General features: G+C 38.0%; 1 protein-coding gene across 2 annotated transcripts in view; it reads right to left on the reverse strand.

The window, feature by feature from the left end:
• nr2f6a (nuclear receptor subfamily 2, group F, member 6a) overlaps positions 1–14,978 on the reverse strand; it is a 38,314-nt gene that overhangs the window by 10,140 nt on the left and 13,196 nt on the right. The window contains exons 3-4 of one of the 2 annotated variants that reach the window (XM_061919826.1): positions 9,966–10,060; positions 842–1,167 (exon numbers count right to left, since the gene is read on the reverse strand). In XM_061919826.1, coding sequence (XP_061775810.1) covers positions 842–1,167; positions 9,966–10,060 — 421 coding nt within the window. Of the gene's footprint in view, positions 1–841; positions 1,171–9,965; positions 10,061–14,978 lie in introns of both variants that reach the window. The other variant, XM_061919825.1, reaches the window with a different exon arrangement.

Here is a 14,978-nt window from a genome sequence, read left to right on the forward strand (position 1 = left end):
CACTTATACATACATGTATACACAAACATATACAGTATATACACATACATATATATATATATACAAATACATACACATATATATACATATACACATATATATGCATACATACATATACTTCCATATATATACACATATACATAAATGTATACACATACATATACAAACGTTTGTATGTATACACATAAATACATACATATATATACTGTATATACACACACACATATATATATATATACATACATACACATATATGTATATATATACACACATACATACATATATTTCCATATATATATACAAATATATACTTCCATATATATATGTATATATATATACATACATATATATACACATACATATATATATCTATACATACATATACTTCCATATATATACACATACATATACAAACGTTTGTATACATACATACATGTATATATATATATATATATACTGTATGTACACACACACATATATACATATACACATATATATATACATACACATATATATGTATATATATACATATATATACATACATATATATATATATATACATACATACACACATATATATACATATACTCATATATACATACATATATATATACACATACATGCATACACAAAATATACATACATACATACATATATATATACATACATACATACGCACACATACAGATACACACACAACACGCACGTGTGTGTGTATATATGTATACACATATATATACATTTACACATATATATCCACACACACACAAACACTCAGGCCTCCAGCCCAATTTTTGGGGGAGCCCTGGCATAGTCGATACATTGTTAGTTTTCCACCAACCTGATCGGACACGGGCAGCTCAGGGAAGTAGGGGATGTTGCGCGCCCACTCCACCGTGCTGAAGAGCAGCCGTGCCGCCAACTCGCAGATGTTGTCGATGCCCATGGCGTTATCGGGCCCCGCCTGCTGGTTGTACTGGTGCCCGTAGCGGCTGTTGGGGTACGGCTCGGCTCGCAGCAGCTGGGAGATGAGCTCCGACACCGGCTGACCGCCGCCGTTGTTGTTGTTGTTGTTGTAGAACTCGCCGCCGCCCAGGCCGCTGGCGCCACCTAAAGGCGTGAGGGTGGGGCTGAGGCTAGGCTGAGGTGGGATGCGACCGCGTTGAACTGCTGTAGTTTGGTTGGGGGACCAAGGGGGAAGGGGAACACAGAGGGGGAGGGTTCACGGGTAGGAAATGAAAGGGAGAAAGACGACGAGGAAGGAGGGTGGAAGAGGGGGTTTGTCAAAGAAAAGATGGGGGGGGAGAAGTTAAAACTGGGTTCAGCCAGCGGTGTGTGTCAGATTATAGGCAGACATCTTTGTCCAGAGTAGCAAGCTTTTTCTCCACATTAGAAGAGATGCAAATCACTGCAAGATTCATGTCATCTAGGGCTGGGCGATATGTTGATATACTCGATATATCGCGGGTTTGTCTCTGTGCAATGTAGAAGATGACTATATGGTGATATTGGAGCTTACGTTGTCACGCAATTGCTTTTAGCTGCGGGCATTACACTACAGCAGGGGTGCCCACACTTTTTCTGCAGGCGAGCTACTTTTCAATTGACCAACTTGAGGGGATCTACCTCATTTATATATATCATTTATATTTATTTATTTATGAAAGAGACATTATTGTAAACAAGTTAAATGTGTTTAATGATAATACAAGAATGTGTAACACATATAGATGTCTTTCTTTCACGAAGACAATAATATAAGTTGGTGTATTACCTGATTCTGATGACTTGCATTGATTGGAATCAGACAGTAATGATGATAACGCCCACATTTTCAAATGGAGGAGAAAAAAAGTGGTCCTTTCTGTACAATACCACATGAAAGTGGTTGGTTTTTGGCATCTAATTCATCCAGCTTCCATACACTTTACAAGAAAAACATTGGCGGCAAATTCCGTAGCTTGCTTGATTGACATTCACGGCACCCGAGGGTCTTGTGAGATGACGCTGGCTGCTGCCAGTTCATTATTATGAAAAAATGACAGAGAGGAAGGCGAGAAACACTTTTTATTTCAACAGACTTTCGCGCCGTCCCTTCCGTCAAAACTCTAAAGGCCGACTGCACATTTCCTATCTTCACAATAAAAGCCCTGCTTCATGCTGCCTGCGCTAACAAAATAAGAGTCTCGGAAAGCCGGCGTGCACAAGTGATGTGCACGCCAGCTTTCTGAGGGATCGCTTGTGCACGCCAGTTTTCCGAGACTCTGTATTTAGTTAGCGCAGGCAGCATGAAGCAGGGCTTTTATTGTGAAGATAGGAAATGTGCAGTCGGCCTTTAGAGTTTTGACGGAAGGTACGGCGCGAGAGTCTGTTGAAATAAAAAGTGTTTCTCGCCTTCCTCTCAGTCATATTTTCATAATAATGATCTTGCAGCAGGCAGCGTCATCTCACAAGACCCTCCGGTACCGTGAATGTCATTTAAGTGACGTCTTGGTGAAGATTGATGATCACTAATTTTTAGGTCTATTTTTTTTAAAAGCCTGGCTCGAGATCGACTGACACACCCCCCGCGGTCGACTGGTAGCTCGCGATCGACGTAATGGGCACCCCTGCACTACAGGCTTTTCTCACTCTTTCTTGTCTCTCTTTCTCACAGAGACATAAAACAGGTGCACCTTCTTACATATGTCACATACGTATACGCCCTCGCGGAGCAGAGAGGTAGCGGCATGGGTAACGTTAGCTGTGATGCTAGCGGAGTGGTGCGAGTGGTAATACGAGAGAAAGAAGGTGCAAATCTGGTAACGAATGAAGGAAGAATTGATTCCCAAGAAAAACAGCAGGGGGTACATCGTCTGGTTTGGCTTCAAGCGGGAAGATGTCGAGCAGACAACCGTAATTTGTCAAGTGTGGGGCAAAAGAGTTGCTACAAAAAAAGCAGCATTACCACTAATATGTAGCATCCTTTGAAAAGTCACCCACTAGAGAATGAAGAGTGCTTGAAACTCCGCATGTCAACATCACCAACAAAATGCCGAAGCAACCTGTCATGTCTGTTGAACATGATTTTGTTTGGCCATGCGCCGTTAGTTTTTTTGGACACTCAGTTCCTGTTTTTGCACTTTCTTGTTTGCTTTGTTACCATGCCAACCAATTAGTTTCACCTGTCATGTCATGCACCTGATTTTGTTTTGACTCACTCACCTTTTCAATCACCTGTATTATTTAAACCGAAATTTGCCAGGAAGTCAGCCTGGCGACTTTACCTTTACTCACGTCATGCCATGCTACCTCTGTCACTCAATGCCCATCCATAGTTTAGCTTCTTCTCATGCCACGTAAGTTTTGTTTATTAATGCCACAGTTAGTGTCTTTTGTTTTTTGTCCATAGTTCTGCCTTCGTGCGAGTCTTTTGTTTTCATTAGTCCAGTTTGTTCTCGGCCATTGTGCGCGCCTTTTGTTTGCCTTCTTTTGTAGTTAATGTTAAAATGTTAAAGTGCTTGAAACTCCGCATGTCAACATCTCCGCCCACACCATCAAAATGCCGAGGCAAACATTTCCGCATCAACACCGTATGAAAAAAGTAGTCAACGACAAAAGGAGATAAGGTCCGCAGAATTTCAAGGCTGCAACACATGCCAAAGTAGTTGGGAAAGGGCATGTTCACCACTGTGTTAGATCACCTTTTCTTTTAACAACACTCAGTAAACGTATGGAAACTGAAAAGATCAATTTTTTAAGCTTTTCAGGAGTAATTCATTCCCATTCGTGCTTGATGTACAGCTTAAGTTGTTCAACAGTCTGGAGTCTCCGTTGTGGTATTTTAGACTTCATAATGCACCACACATTTTCAATGGGAGACAGGTCTGGACTACAGGCAGGCCAGTCTAGTACTCGCACCCTTTTACTATGAAACCACGCTGTTGTAACATGTGGCTTGGTTGGCATCGTCTTGCTAAAATAAGCAGGGGCGTCCATGACAATGTCGCTTGGATGGCAACATATGTTGCTCCAAAATCTGTATATCCCTTTCAGCATTAACGGTGCCTTCACAGGTGTGTAAGTTACCCATGCCTTGGGCACTAATACACCCCCATACCATCACAGATGCTGGCTTTTCAACTTAGAGCCTATAACAACCCGGATGGTTCTTTTCCTCTTCGGTCTAAAGTGTCCAAAAACAATTCGAAATGTGGACTCGTCAGACCACAGAACACTTTTCCACTCTGCATCAGACCATCCTAGATGATCTCGGACCCATCAAAGCCGGCAGCGTTTCTGGGTGTTGTTGATAAATGCCTTTCGCCTTGCATAGTAGCGTTTTAACTTGCACTTACAGATGTAGCGACCAACTGTAGTTACTGAGAGATTTTCTGAAGTGTTCCTGGGCCCATGTGGTGATACCCTTCACACACTGATGCAGTACCGGTTAAGGGATCGAAGGTCCGTAATATCATGACAATAATATTAATAATCAAAACAAAGACACAATACAGACTAAATTGTGTCGACCAACCAGGGAACACAATCAATCCTAGGCCTTGTTCACACTCCACGTCAGTTCCGAATAGTTTTGTATCCGATGTTTTTATGTCAGTGTGAACAGTGCAATTACGAATGTTTCATATCCGACCCAGGCCTCTTTTGTGTGGGGAAATAAATCGGATATAGTATAAGCGAAGTGTCCTCAATGTGAACGATTTCAAAAAGCAATAAGCGTCATAATTAGAGATGTCCGATAATAATATATATTGTCCAACTCTTAATTACCGATTCCGATATCAACCGATACCGATGTATACAGTCGTGGAATTAACCCATTTTTATGCCTAATTTTGTTGTGATGCCCCGCTGGATGCATTAAACAATGTAACAAGGTTTTCCAAAATAAATCAACTTAAGTTATGAAAAAAAAAATGCCAACATTTATTATTATGACTGCCATATTTATTATCGAAGTCACAAAGTGCATTATTTTTTTTTACATGCCTCAAAACAGCAGTTTGGAATTTGGGACATGCTCTCCCTGAGAGAGCATTAGGAGGTTGAGGTGTATATTGTAGCGTCCAGAAAGAATTAGTGCTGCAAGGGGTTCGGGGTATTTGTTCTGTTGTGTTTATGTTGTGTTACGGTGCGGATGTTCTCCCGAAATGTGTTGGTCATTCTTGTTTGGTGTGGGTTCACAGTGTGGCGCATATTTGTAACAGTGTTAAAGTTGTTTATACGGCCACCCTCAGTGTGACCTGTATGGCTGTTGACCAAGTATACCTTGCATTCACTTGTGTGTGTGAAAAGCCGTAGATATAATGTGACTGGGCCTTTAAGGTTTATTGGCGCTCTGTACTTCTCCCTACGTCCGTGTACCAAAAAGTCATACATTTTACTTTTTGAAACAGATACCGATAATTTCCGATATTACATTTTAATCTGTAATTCTTATATATAATGATTACATTACATTATCATGACTGTTTATTATTTCTTCAGTTTAAGGGCATGATGTAGACAAAAGCTCCGAAAAGCCAAATATTTTCAAAGTCAACTTGAGAGAAGAATATTTTGATTGACAGTCCAAAAAGAACATGTATTCCTTCACTCCTTATTTTTGCAGTTTTTATGCATTTTCAAGTACATACTATAAAAATGGCAAATCGAATCACAATCGCAATTTCGGAGAGAAAAATTTGTTTTTTTTTCTCAAACTCTTTGAGTCCTAATACCAAGTATAATATCAGTGTGAAGTTGATACGACAGTGATTAGATTCTTTTTTTTTTTTTTAACCCTTACAAATAGTTTTTGTTACTCATTACATGCCATGCTACCTTTATAAGAGCCAATAGTAGTTTTTAGCTTTTTGCTGTTGACTTTATTAAAAAAGTTAAAGTACCAATGATAGTCACACACACACTAAATGTGGCGAATTTATTCTCTGCATTTGACCCATCACCCTTTATCCACCCCCTGGGAGGTGAGGGGAGCAGTGAGCAGCGGCGGTGGCCGCGCCCGGGAATCATTTTGGGTGATTTAACCCCCAATTCCAACCCTTGATGCTGAGTGCCAAGCAGGGAGGTAATGGCTCCCATTTTTATAGTCTTTGGTATGAGTAAGCCGGGGTTTGAACTCACAACCTACCCATCTAACCCAGGGGTCACCAACGCAGTGCCCGCGGGCACCAGGTCGCCGTAAGGACCATATGAGTCGCCCGCTGGCCTGTTCTAAAAATAGCTCAAATAGCAGCACTTACCAGTGAGCTGCCTCTATTTTTGAAATGTATTTATTTACTAGCAAGCTGGTCTCGCTTTGCTCGACATTTTTTATTCTAAGAGAGACAAAATTCAAATAGAATTTGAAAATCCAAGAAAATATTTTAAAGACTTGGTCTTCACTTGTTTAAATAAATTCATTTATTTTTTTACTTTGCTTCTTATAAGATTCAGAAAGACAATTTTAGAGAAAAAAAAAAAAACAACCTTAAAAATGATTTTGGGATTTTTAAACACATATACCTTTTTACCTTTTAAATTCCTTCCTCTTTTTTCCTGACAATTTAAATCAATGTTCAAGCAAATTTATTTTTTTTATTGTAAAGAATGATAAATACATTTTTATTTAATTCTTCATTTTAGCTTCTGTTTTTTCGACGAAGAATATTTTTGAAATATTTCTTCAAACTTATTATGATTAAAATAAATTCAAAAAAATTCTGGCAAATCTAAAAAATCTGTAAAATCAAATTTAAATCTTATTTCAAAGACTTTTGAATTTCTTTTAAAAATTTTGTTCTAGAAAATCCAGAAGAAATAATGATTTGCCTTTGTTAGAAATATAGCTTGGTCCAATTTGTTATATATTCTAACAAAGTGCAGATTGGATTTTAACCTATTTAAAACATGTCATCAAAATTCTAAAATGAATCTTAATCAGGAAAAATTACTAATGATGTTCCATTAAAAAAAATAAAAAAATTTTCAAAAACATTCTAGCTAGTTTTTCTCTTAATTTTTTTCGGTTTAATTTTCCATCCATCCATCCATTTTCTACCGCTTATTCCCTTTCGGGGTCGCGGGGGGCGCTGGCGCCTATCTCAGCTACAATCGGGCGGAAGGCAGGGTACACCCTGGACAAGTCGCCACCTCATCGCAGGGCCAACACAGATAGACAGACAACATTCACACTCACATTCACACACTAGGGCCAATTTAAATTTTGAATTTTAAAAAGTTGAAATTGTTTCAAAATAAAAAAATTAAAAAAAATCCGCTTTTAAACCGTTCAATTAAGTGTTTTTTTTATCATTTATTCTCTACAAAAAAACTTTCGTAAAAGTACGACGGAATGACAGACAGAAATACCCATTTATATATATTTATACATATATATATACATATATATATTTATTAAAGGTAAATTGAGCAAATTGGCTATTTCTGGCAATTTATTAAAGTGTGTATCAAACTGGTAGCCCTTCGCATTAATCAGTCCCCAAGAAGTAGCTCTTGGTTTCAAAAAGGTTGGTGACCCCTGCTCTAACCACTAAGCCACCGAGTAGGAGCTTTTTAACCCGTTTTGAAATAGTTCTATGGTGATATTCATCGTTATTGCGAGGGGCTTCAATATATACGCGATATTGATTCCAGGACATATCGCCCGTCCCTAGTGAATCCAAATCAGCCCCTGGAATGCCGCTCTGTTGACCTCTGACCTCCCTGTGGACGTACTCGGGCCGAGATCATTTTTCCAAGGGGAGCAATAAAGTGCCTCATTAACAAGCTTTACCTTCTGTGTGAAGTAAACAAGGCGGACTGGTCAGACATGGTCCGTAGAAGTACACACCTTGACTCAAAGCACATTTTAGATACATGATAGTGTCGTACGGAGGACCGGTACTAGTATATAATCATGGTACTAACGAATCAAAAACGGTACTAAAATCTGTTTGAAAAGTACCAATTCCCCATTAAAAAAAAAATAATTTTAACGGGCAAGCCGTGACATTGCTGGTTTTACAAGCAATGGAGCATGTTCGGCAGCGCACACACTGGGAGTACTTACAAACCCCGTTTCCATATGAGTTGGGAAATTGTGTTAGATGTAAATATAAACGGAATACAATGATTTGGAAATCCTTTTCAACCCATATTCAGTTGAATATGCTACAAAGACAACATATTTGATGTTCAAACTGATGAGGAACGCTCATCAAACACTTATTTGGAACATCCAACAGGTGTGCAGGCTAATTGGGAACAGGTGGGTGCCATGATTGGGTATAAAAACAGATTAGCAAAAAATGTTCAGTCTTTCACAAGAAAGGATGGGGCGAGGTACACCCCTTTGTCCACAACTGCGTGAGCAAATAGTCAAACAGTTTAAGAACAACGTTTCTCAAAGTGCAATTGCAAGAAATTTAGGGATTTCAACATCTACATTCCATAATATCAAAAGGTTCAGAGAATCTGGAGAAATCACTCCACGTAAGCGGCATGGCCAAAAACCAACATTGAATGACTGTGACGTTCGATCCCTCGGACGGCACTGTATCAAAAACCGACATCAATCTCTAAAGGATATCACCACATGGGCTCAGGAACACTTCAGAAAACCACTGTCACTAAATACAGTTGGTCGCTACATCTGTAAGTGCAAGTTAAAGCGCTACTATGCAAAGCGAAAGCCATTTATCAACAACATCCAGAAATGCCACCGGCTTCCCTGGGCCTAAGATCATCTTAGATAGACTGATACAAAGTGGAAAAGTGTTCTGTGGTCTGACGAGTCCACATTTCAAATTGTTTTTGGAAATATTTGACATCGTGTCATCCAGACCAAAGGGGAAGCGAACCATCCAGACTGTTATCAACGCAAAGTTGAAAAGCCAGCATCTGTGATGGTATGGGGGTGCATTAGTGCCCAAGGCATGGGTAACTTACACATCTGTGAAGGCACCATTAATGCTGAAAGGTACATACAGGTTTTGGAACAACATATGCTGCCATCTAAGCGCCGTCTTTTTCATGGACACCCCTGCTTATTTCAGCAAGACAATGCCAAGCCACATTCAGCACGTGTTACAACAGCGTGGCTTCGTAAAAAAAGAGTGCGGGTACTTTCCTGGCCCGCCTGCAGTCCAGACCTGTCTCCCATGGAAAATGTGTGGCGCATTATGAAGCGTAAAATACGACAGCGGAGACCCCGGACTGTTGAACGACTGAAACTCTACATAAAACAAAAATGGGAAAGAATTCCACTTTCAAAGCTTCAACAATTAGTTTCCTCAGTTCCCAAACATTTATTGAGTGTTGTTAAAAGAAAAGGTGATGTAACACAGCAGTGAACATGCCCTTTCCCAACTACTTTGGCACGTGTTGAAGCCATGAAATTCTAAGTTAATTATTATTTGCAAAAAAAAAACTAAGTTTGTGAGTTTGAACATCAAATATCATGTCTTTGTAGTGCATTCAACTGAATGTGGGTTGAAAATAATTAGCAAATCATTGTATTCCGTTTGTATTTACATCTAACATAATTTCCCAACTCATATGGAAACGGGGTTTGTAATTAGGCGCCTTTGTTTGTTTACTTACCACTAAAAGACAAGTTGTCTTATATGTTCACTCTTTTATTTAAGGACAAAATTGCAATAATAAACACATGTTTAGTGTACCGTAAGACTTTTTGTTATAATAAAGCCAATAATGCCCTTTTGTGGTCCCCTTTATTTAGAAAATACATTTTGGTACCGGTACCAAAACATTGGTATCGGTACAACCCTACCCCATGTTGACCAGGATCTCGTCGATGTGTCAGTCGATCCTCGCCATATAAGGCCAATATTAGCTTGTGCAGATTAACACAAAGGGACACAGGTGTCTCTGTCACCGTGACACTGAACTGACACACCATTGGACAGGAGAGACTCAAACCGAGACCGTTGCACACAAAAAGATTAGGGCTCAGTAGATACCTTCTTTGCGCATGCCCACGCGGAAGCACTTCTTGAGGCGACAGTATTGGCATTGGTTGCGGTGATGCTGGTCAATCTGACACTCCCGGTTTGACCTGGGAACAGGAAGACAGAAACAGAATTAGCTGGCGCCTACTGGCGACAGAAATAAAGATGAGTACTCTGTTTTATCATTGAAAAATGAGACAAAAAGGCAGATTCCAGCTTACTGGGGTATTTTGGGTCCAAGACATTTGACCCATCCTTTTCCGACCGCACAACGTAAACCATCAACAAAATAAAAACCAGCTTTTCGTGCAGATTTTTTTTTATAGTTGTGTTACAGGACTAGGACTGCGACGATCAATTGGTTTGATTGCTATTTTGTTGCTTCGATTAATCGTTTAATGAGTGTAACTAATAAAAATGTATCAAATGCGGACTGAGGAGTACCCAGAAGTTTTAATACATGGGCATAGTTTTCCACACAGAAACCTGAGAGTGGTGGTGTGTGTGTGCTGTGGTCTGTGTGGCAACAAAAAGTGGAGATTTCTTTTTTTTAAATGAAAGCAAACATTTCAAAAGTGCAATTTTATTGCATTTCTTAGATATGTGTATATATATATATATATATATATATATAGACACACACACACATATGTATATATATATATATTAGGGATGCACCGAAATTAAAATTTGTGGCCAAAGCCGAATAAAATTTAAACGCTTGGCCGAAGGCCGAATACCGGATAATGAATGCAGTTTTTCACAATTTTTTAAATATTGTATAAATAGCCTAGAATAAATATTTAGACATGTTTTTCAAATAAAGTCAATTTATATTGAATATTGACAATTTTTAATATTCCAGTAGCCTTTGCTTTTCAAAAAAAGCAGTTTTTCATTTATATTAGGCCTTCAAACAAAGCATGCATTCCAAAAAAAAAAAAAAGTGCATTAAAGTGGATGAACCCACAACAAATGAATTATTGTCCTTTTGGCAAAAGTCTGCTTAACCACAGTAGATATGCTAATAATGTAAACAGAGGCCCCACTAAATCTCAATTAAGTGTGTGCTTGTAACCCCTTACACTTATACAGGTAGCCTACACAACAGGCTAATAATGTAAACAGAAGGCTCAAGTAAATCTCAATTAAGTGTGTGCTTGTAACCTCATACACTTATACAGGTAGCCTACACAACAGGCTAATAATGTAAACAGAGGCCCCACTAAATCTCAATAAGTGTGTGCTTGTAACCTCATACACTTATACAGGTACACAACATATCCCAGGCCAGAACAGATTTGTCAATAACAGTACTTCAGCTTCAGAACAAAAAAGAAGGAAACTAACTATGTACAAAACAATTTAAATTTAACACTGCACGTTGGTTGATTGCGTCACCGCGTCAACAAATTGCGTCTTTGCGTCACACGCCAATATTCGGCCTTGCTTTTAACTCATTCCACCGAAGGCCGAATGTGGCTTTTTTTGCCATATTCGGCCAAATAGATTCGGTTACCGATTAATCGGTGCATCCCTAATACATACACATACATATATATATATATATATATATATATATATATATATATATATATATATATATATATATACACACACACACACACATATATACATATGTATATATACATAAATACATACACATATATATATATATGTGTATGTATACGTATGTATATATGTGTGTGTGTGTTAGGGGTGTAACGGTACACAAAAATTTCGGTTCGGTACGTACCTCGGTTTAGAGGTCACGGTTCGGTTCATTTTCGGTACAGTAAGAAATCAACAAAATATACATTTTATGTTTTTTATTTACCAAATTTGTAAACAATGGCTTTATCCTTTTAACATTGGGGACACTACAATAATTCTGCCCACGTTAATCAACATTAAACTGCCTCAAGTTGTTGCTTTGATTAAATTAAATGAAAAAACCTTCCCTCTACATATAAAAAGTGCAACATTAAACAGTTTCCATTGAAACTGTTTAATGTCAACTCATCATGCTTAATTTATTACAGCATTTGGGAAGCCTGTAGTTGACTTTTATTATGTAAATGTTGTATTTTTATCAACATGTGATAGCAGGGACCCTGCTATTCAAAACTAGGCTGCTACATTACTAATGATTCATGTAACTATAGCTGAAAAATAGTACAATTGCAATAGGAGAGACTATTCATCCCTAAACACAATGGAGTTCAATGAAATGACAGACAGACAGGGCTTTGCTGCCCCTAAAACACGCACACGCACGCACGCTCGCACGCACGCACGCACACACACACACACACAGACAAATGAGCTAACGTTAAGCTAGCAGCTAATTAGCCTTCACCTCAAGCCTATACTGTGAGCGAGATGAGCTGCAGTTTAAGTTTCTAGAAGGTCAACGGGCTCATATTGATGTTTGTAATAGTTGTGATTGGGAAGTGTTTAGTATAATTTGGGTAGAGTCCGCTCTTCCCCTGCTAGACGAATATCTGCTCGACGCTAAAGCATTGACTACATCGTTCTGAAGTCTGAAAACGCACTGCTGATTGGCTTTGTATGTAACCAATCAGATGGTTGTGTGGGCGGGACAATGAGGCAGAGACAGAGGCAGAAAACAGAGCAGCTTGTGAAGACTTCTGCTTCCGAACCTGTTCGGTACGCCCGCGTGCCGAACCGAAACCCCCGTACCGAAACGGTTCGATACAAATACACGTACCGTTACACCCCTAATATATACACACATATATATATATATATATATGTATATATATATATATATATATATATATATATATATATATATATATATACATATATATATATATACATATATATATATATACATATATATATATATATATATATATATATATATATATACACACACACACACACATATATACACGTACATACATACATATATACAATACACATACACACAAATATATATACATACATATAAACATATGTATGTGTACATATATACACACATGTGTACATACATATACACACATATTCATATATATACATACATATAAATATATTTATGTATACATATATACACATACATAAATATATGTATATATACATACATATATACACACATATAAATACATATATATACACATACATACATATATACACATATACAGTATATATATATATATATACACATATATATATACACACACACATATATATTTGTATATACACAGTATATACAGAATTCAACATGCACAGTAAGAAGAAGCAGATCTTATGTAATCCTACATCTTCACTGATCATTTGTTTGTCCTGTGTCTGATAATCAAACGTATTGACTATTGATTTGTTCAATAATCAAGTCATCTATCGATTAGTTTTTTTAATTAAATCAAGTTGAAATAAACAAAAACTGTTCTGCTTGCCGTAACCTTCATTTTTGTATTTCATGAATACACATCATCAACGTTGAAATAGCACTTTAAATCGACAAAAACTAGAATAGAGAAAAACCCACCCAGCCATGTGCGCTCTATTGCACAAGCCGTGTGGAAACTGTGTCGCGTATTTTAAGTTCCATGCAATCCATATATTAAAAATGTTTATTAGTTGTACTCATCAAATGATGAATTAAAGCATCAGAATATAAATTAAAGCTGCAAGCAGCGTTGGTCGGGTCTACTTTGGCTGCTGTCCCCGAGACCCAAGGCCGGAGAAGCGGTAGAAGATGGATGAATGGATTATTACACAGAGAAAAAGTTTTATACACATGTGTTATACATCAGTCTCATAGTAATAACAGTTGTAAAGTGGCTTGGGCATTTTATAAGGACGCCTTGTGCCACCATTTTGAGACTCTCATGCATTGTGAAAGGAATGCAGTTGTTGTATTGAAGTGGAATTAGCAAACGTCCTGTTGATTTTTGCTGAAGGATGTCAATTATTAAAATGAAGGTCTAAGTGAGACCTACATATAAGTTTTTGTTTCATGCGTCTCTGACATTCCTACCAAAAGTTACAAGCAGTTTTGTCTGTGTTTTCTTCCTAGGAGCAGTTTGTCTGTGCTGTATTCCTAGGGGGCGCTAGAGTGCAGTTTTGAGTTTTGGGGTTTGGTTTTTTATTAGATCGCAATTTTCGCCAGTCCTGATGTGTGTGCCAAGTTTGGTGAGTTTAGAAGCATTTTAAAGGGGTCAAATTACAGCTGAAAGAGGCAAAAATGAAATTTTTTAGGAAAATTTGCGCAGGGGTTTTTGAAGGCACGTAAAATCAAAACCAGAGCAGTAATCAAAACTCTGTGAATAAATTTTTTTCAGAAGGGTTCAATCTCTCTCCTGTGCGAGTTTGAAGCCGACACGACAAACGCGCTCAGAGGAGAAAACGTTTGAAGAAAGGTGACGGGTTTTTACAAAACTTTTGTTTTGAAGGGGTAATTTTTAACTTCCTGTTGATTTTTGCTGAAGGATGTCAATTATTAAAATGTAGGTCTAAGTGAGACCTACATAGAAGTTTTTGTTTCATGTCTGTCCAACATTCCTACTGGAAGTTACTAGCAGTTTTGTCTGTTTTCTCTTCCTAGGAGCAGTTATTTTTATTTTTATTCCAAAATTGTGCTAGAGCGCATTTTTGAGTTTTGGGGTTTGGTTTTTTTCATTAGATTGCAATTTCCGCCGGTCCTGATGTGTGTGTCAAGTTTGGTGAGTTTTGAAGCATTTTAAAGGGGTCAAATTACAGCTCAAAGAGGAAGGAATAGCATTTTTTGCGAAAATGTTGTTTTGAAGTGGTTTTTGCCAACTTCCTGTTGATTTTTGCCCGAGAATATACAATTAAGAAATGTAGGTCTACATAGAGGTTTTTGTTTGATGTCTCTACGACATTGCTACTGGAAGTTACAAGCTGTCTTTTTTTTGTTTCTTCCTAGGGGGCGCTAGCGCGCAATTTTGAATTTTGGGGTTTGGTTGCTTAATACGATGGGAAGGCACACAGTACCGATGTGTGTGTAAAATTTGGTGAGTTTTGAAGCATGGTAAG

The sequence above is a fragment of the Nerophis ophidion genome, linkage group LG14 (assembly GCF_033978795.1).
Source record: "Nerophis ophidion isolate RoL-2023_Sa linkage group LG14, RoL_Noph_v1.0, whole genome shotgun sequence".
Lineage (NCBI taxonomy): Eukaryota > Metazoa > Chordata > Actinopteri > Syngnathiformes > Syngnathidae > Nerophis > Nerophis ophidion.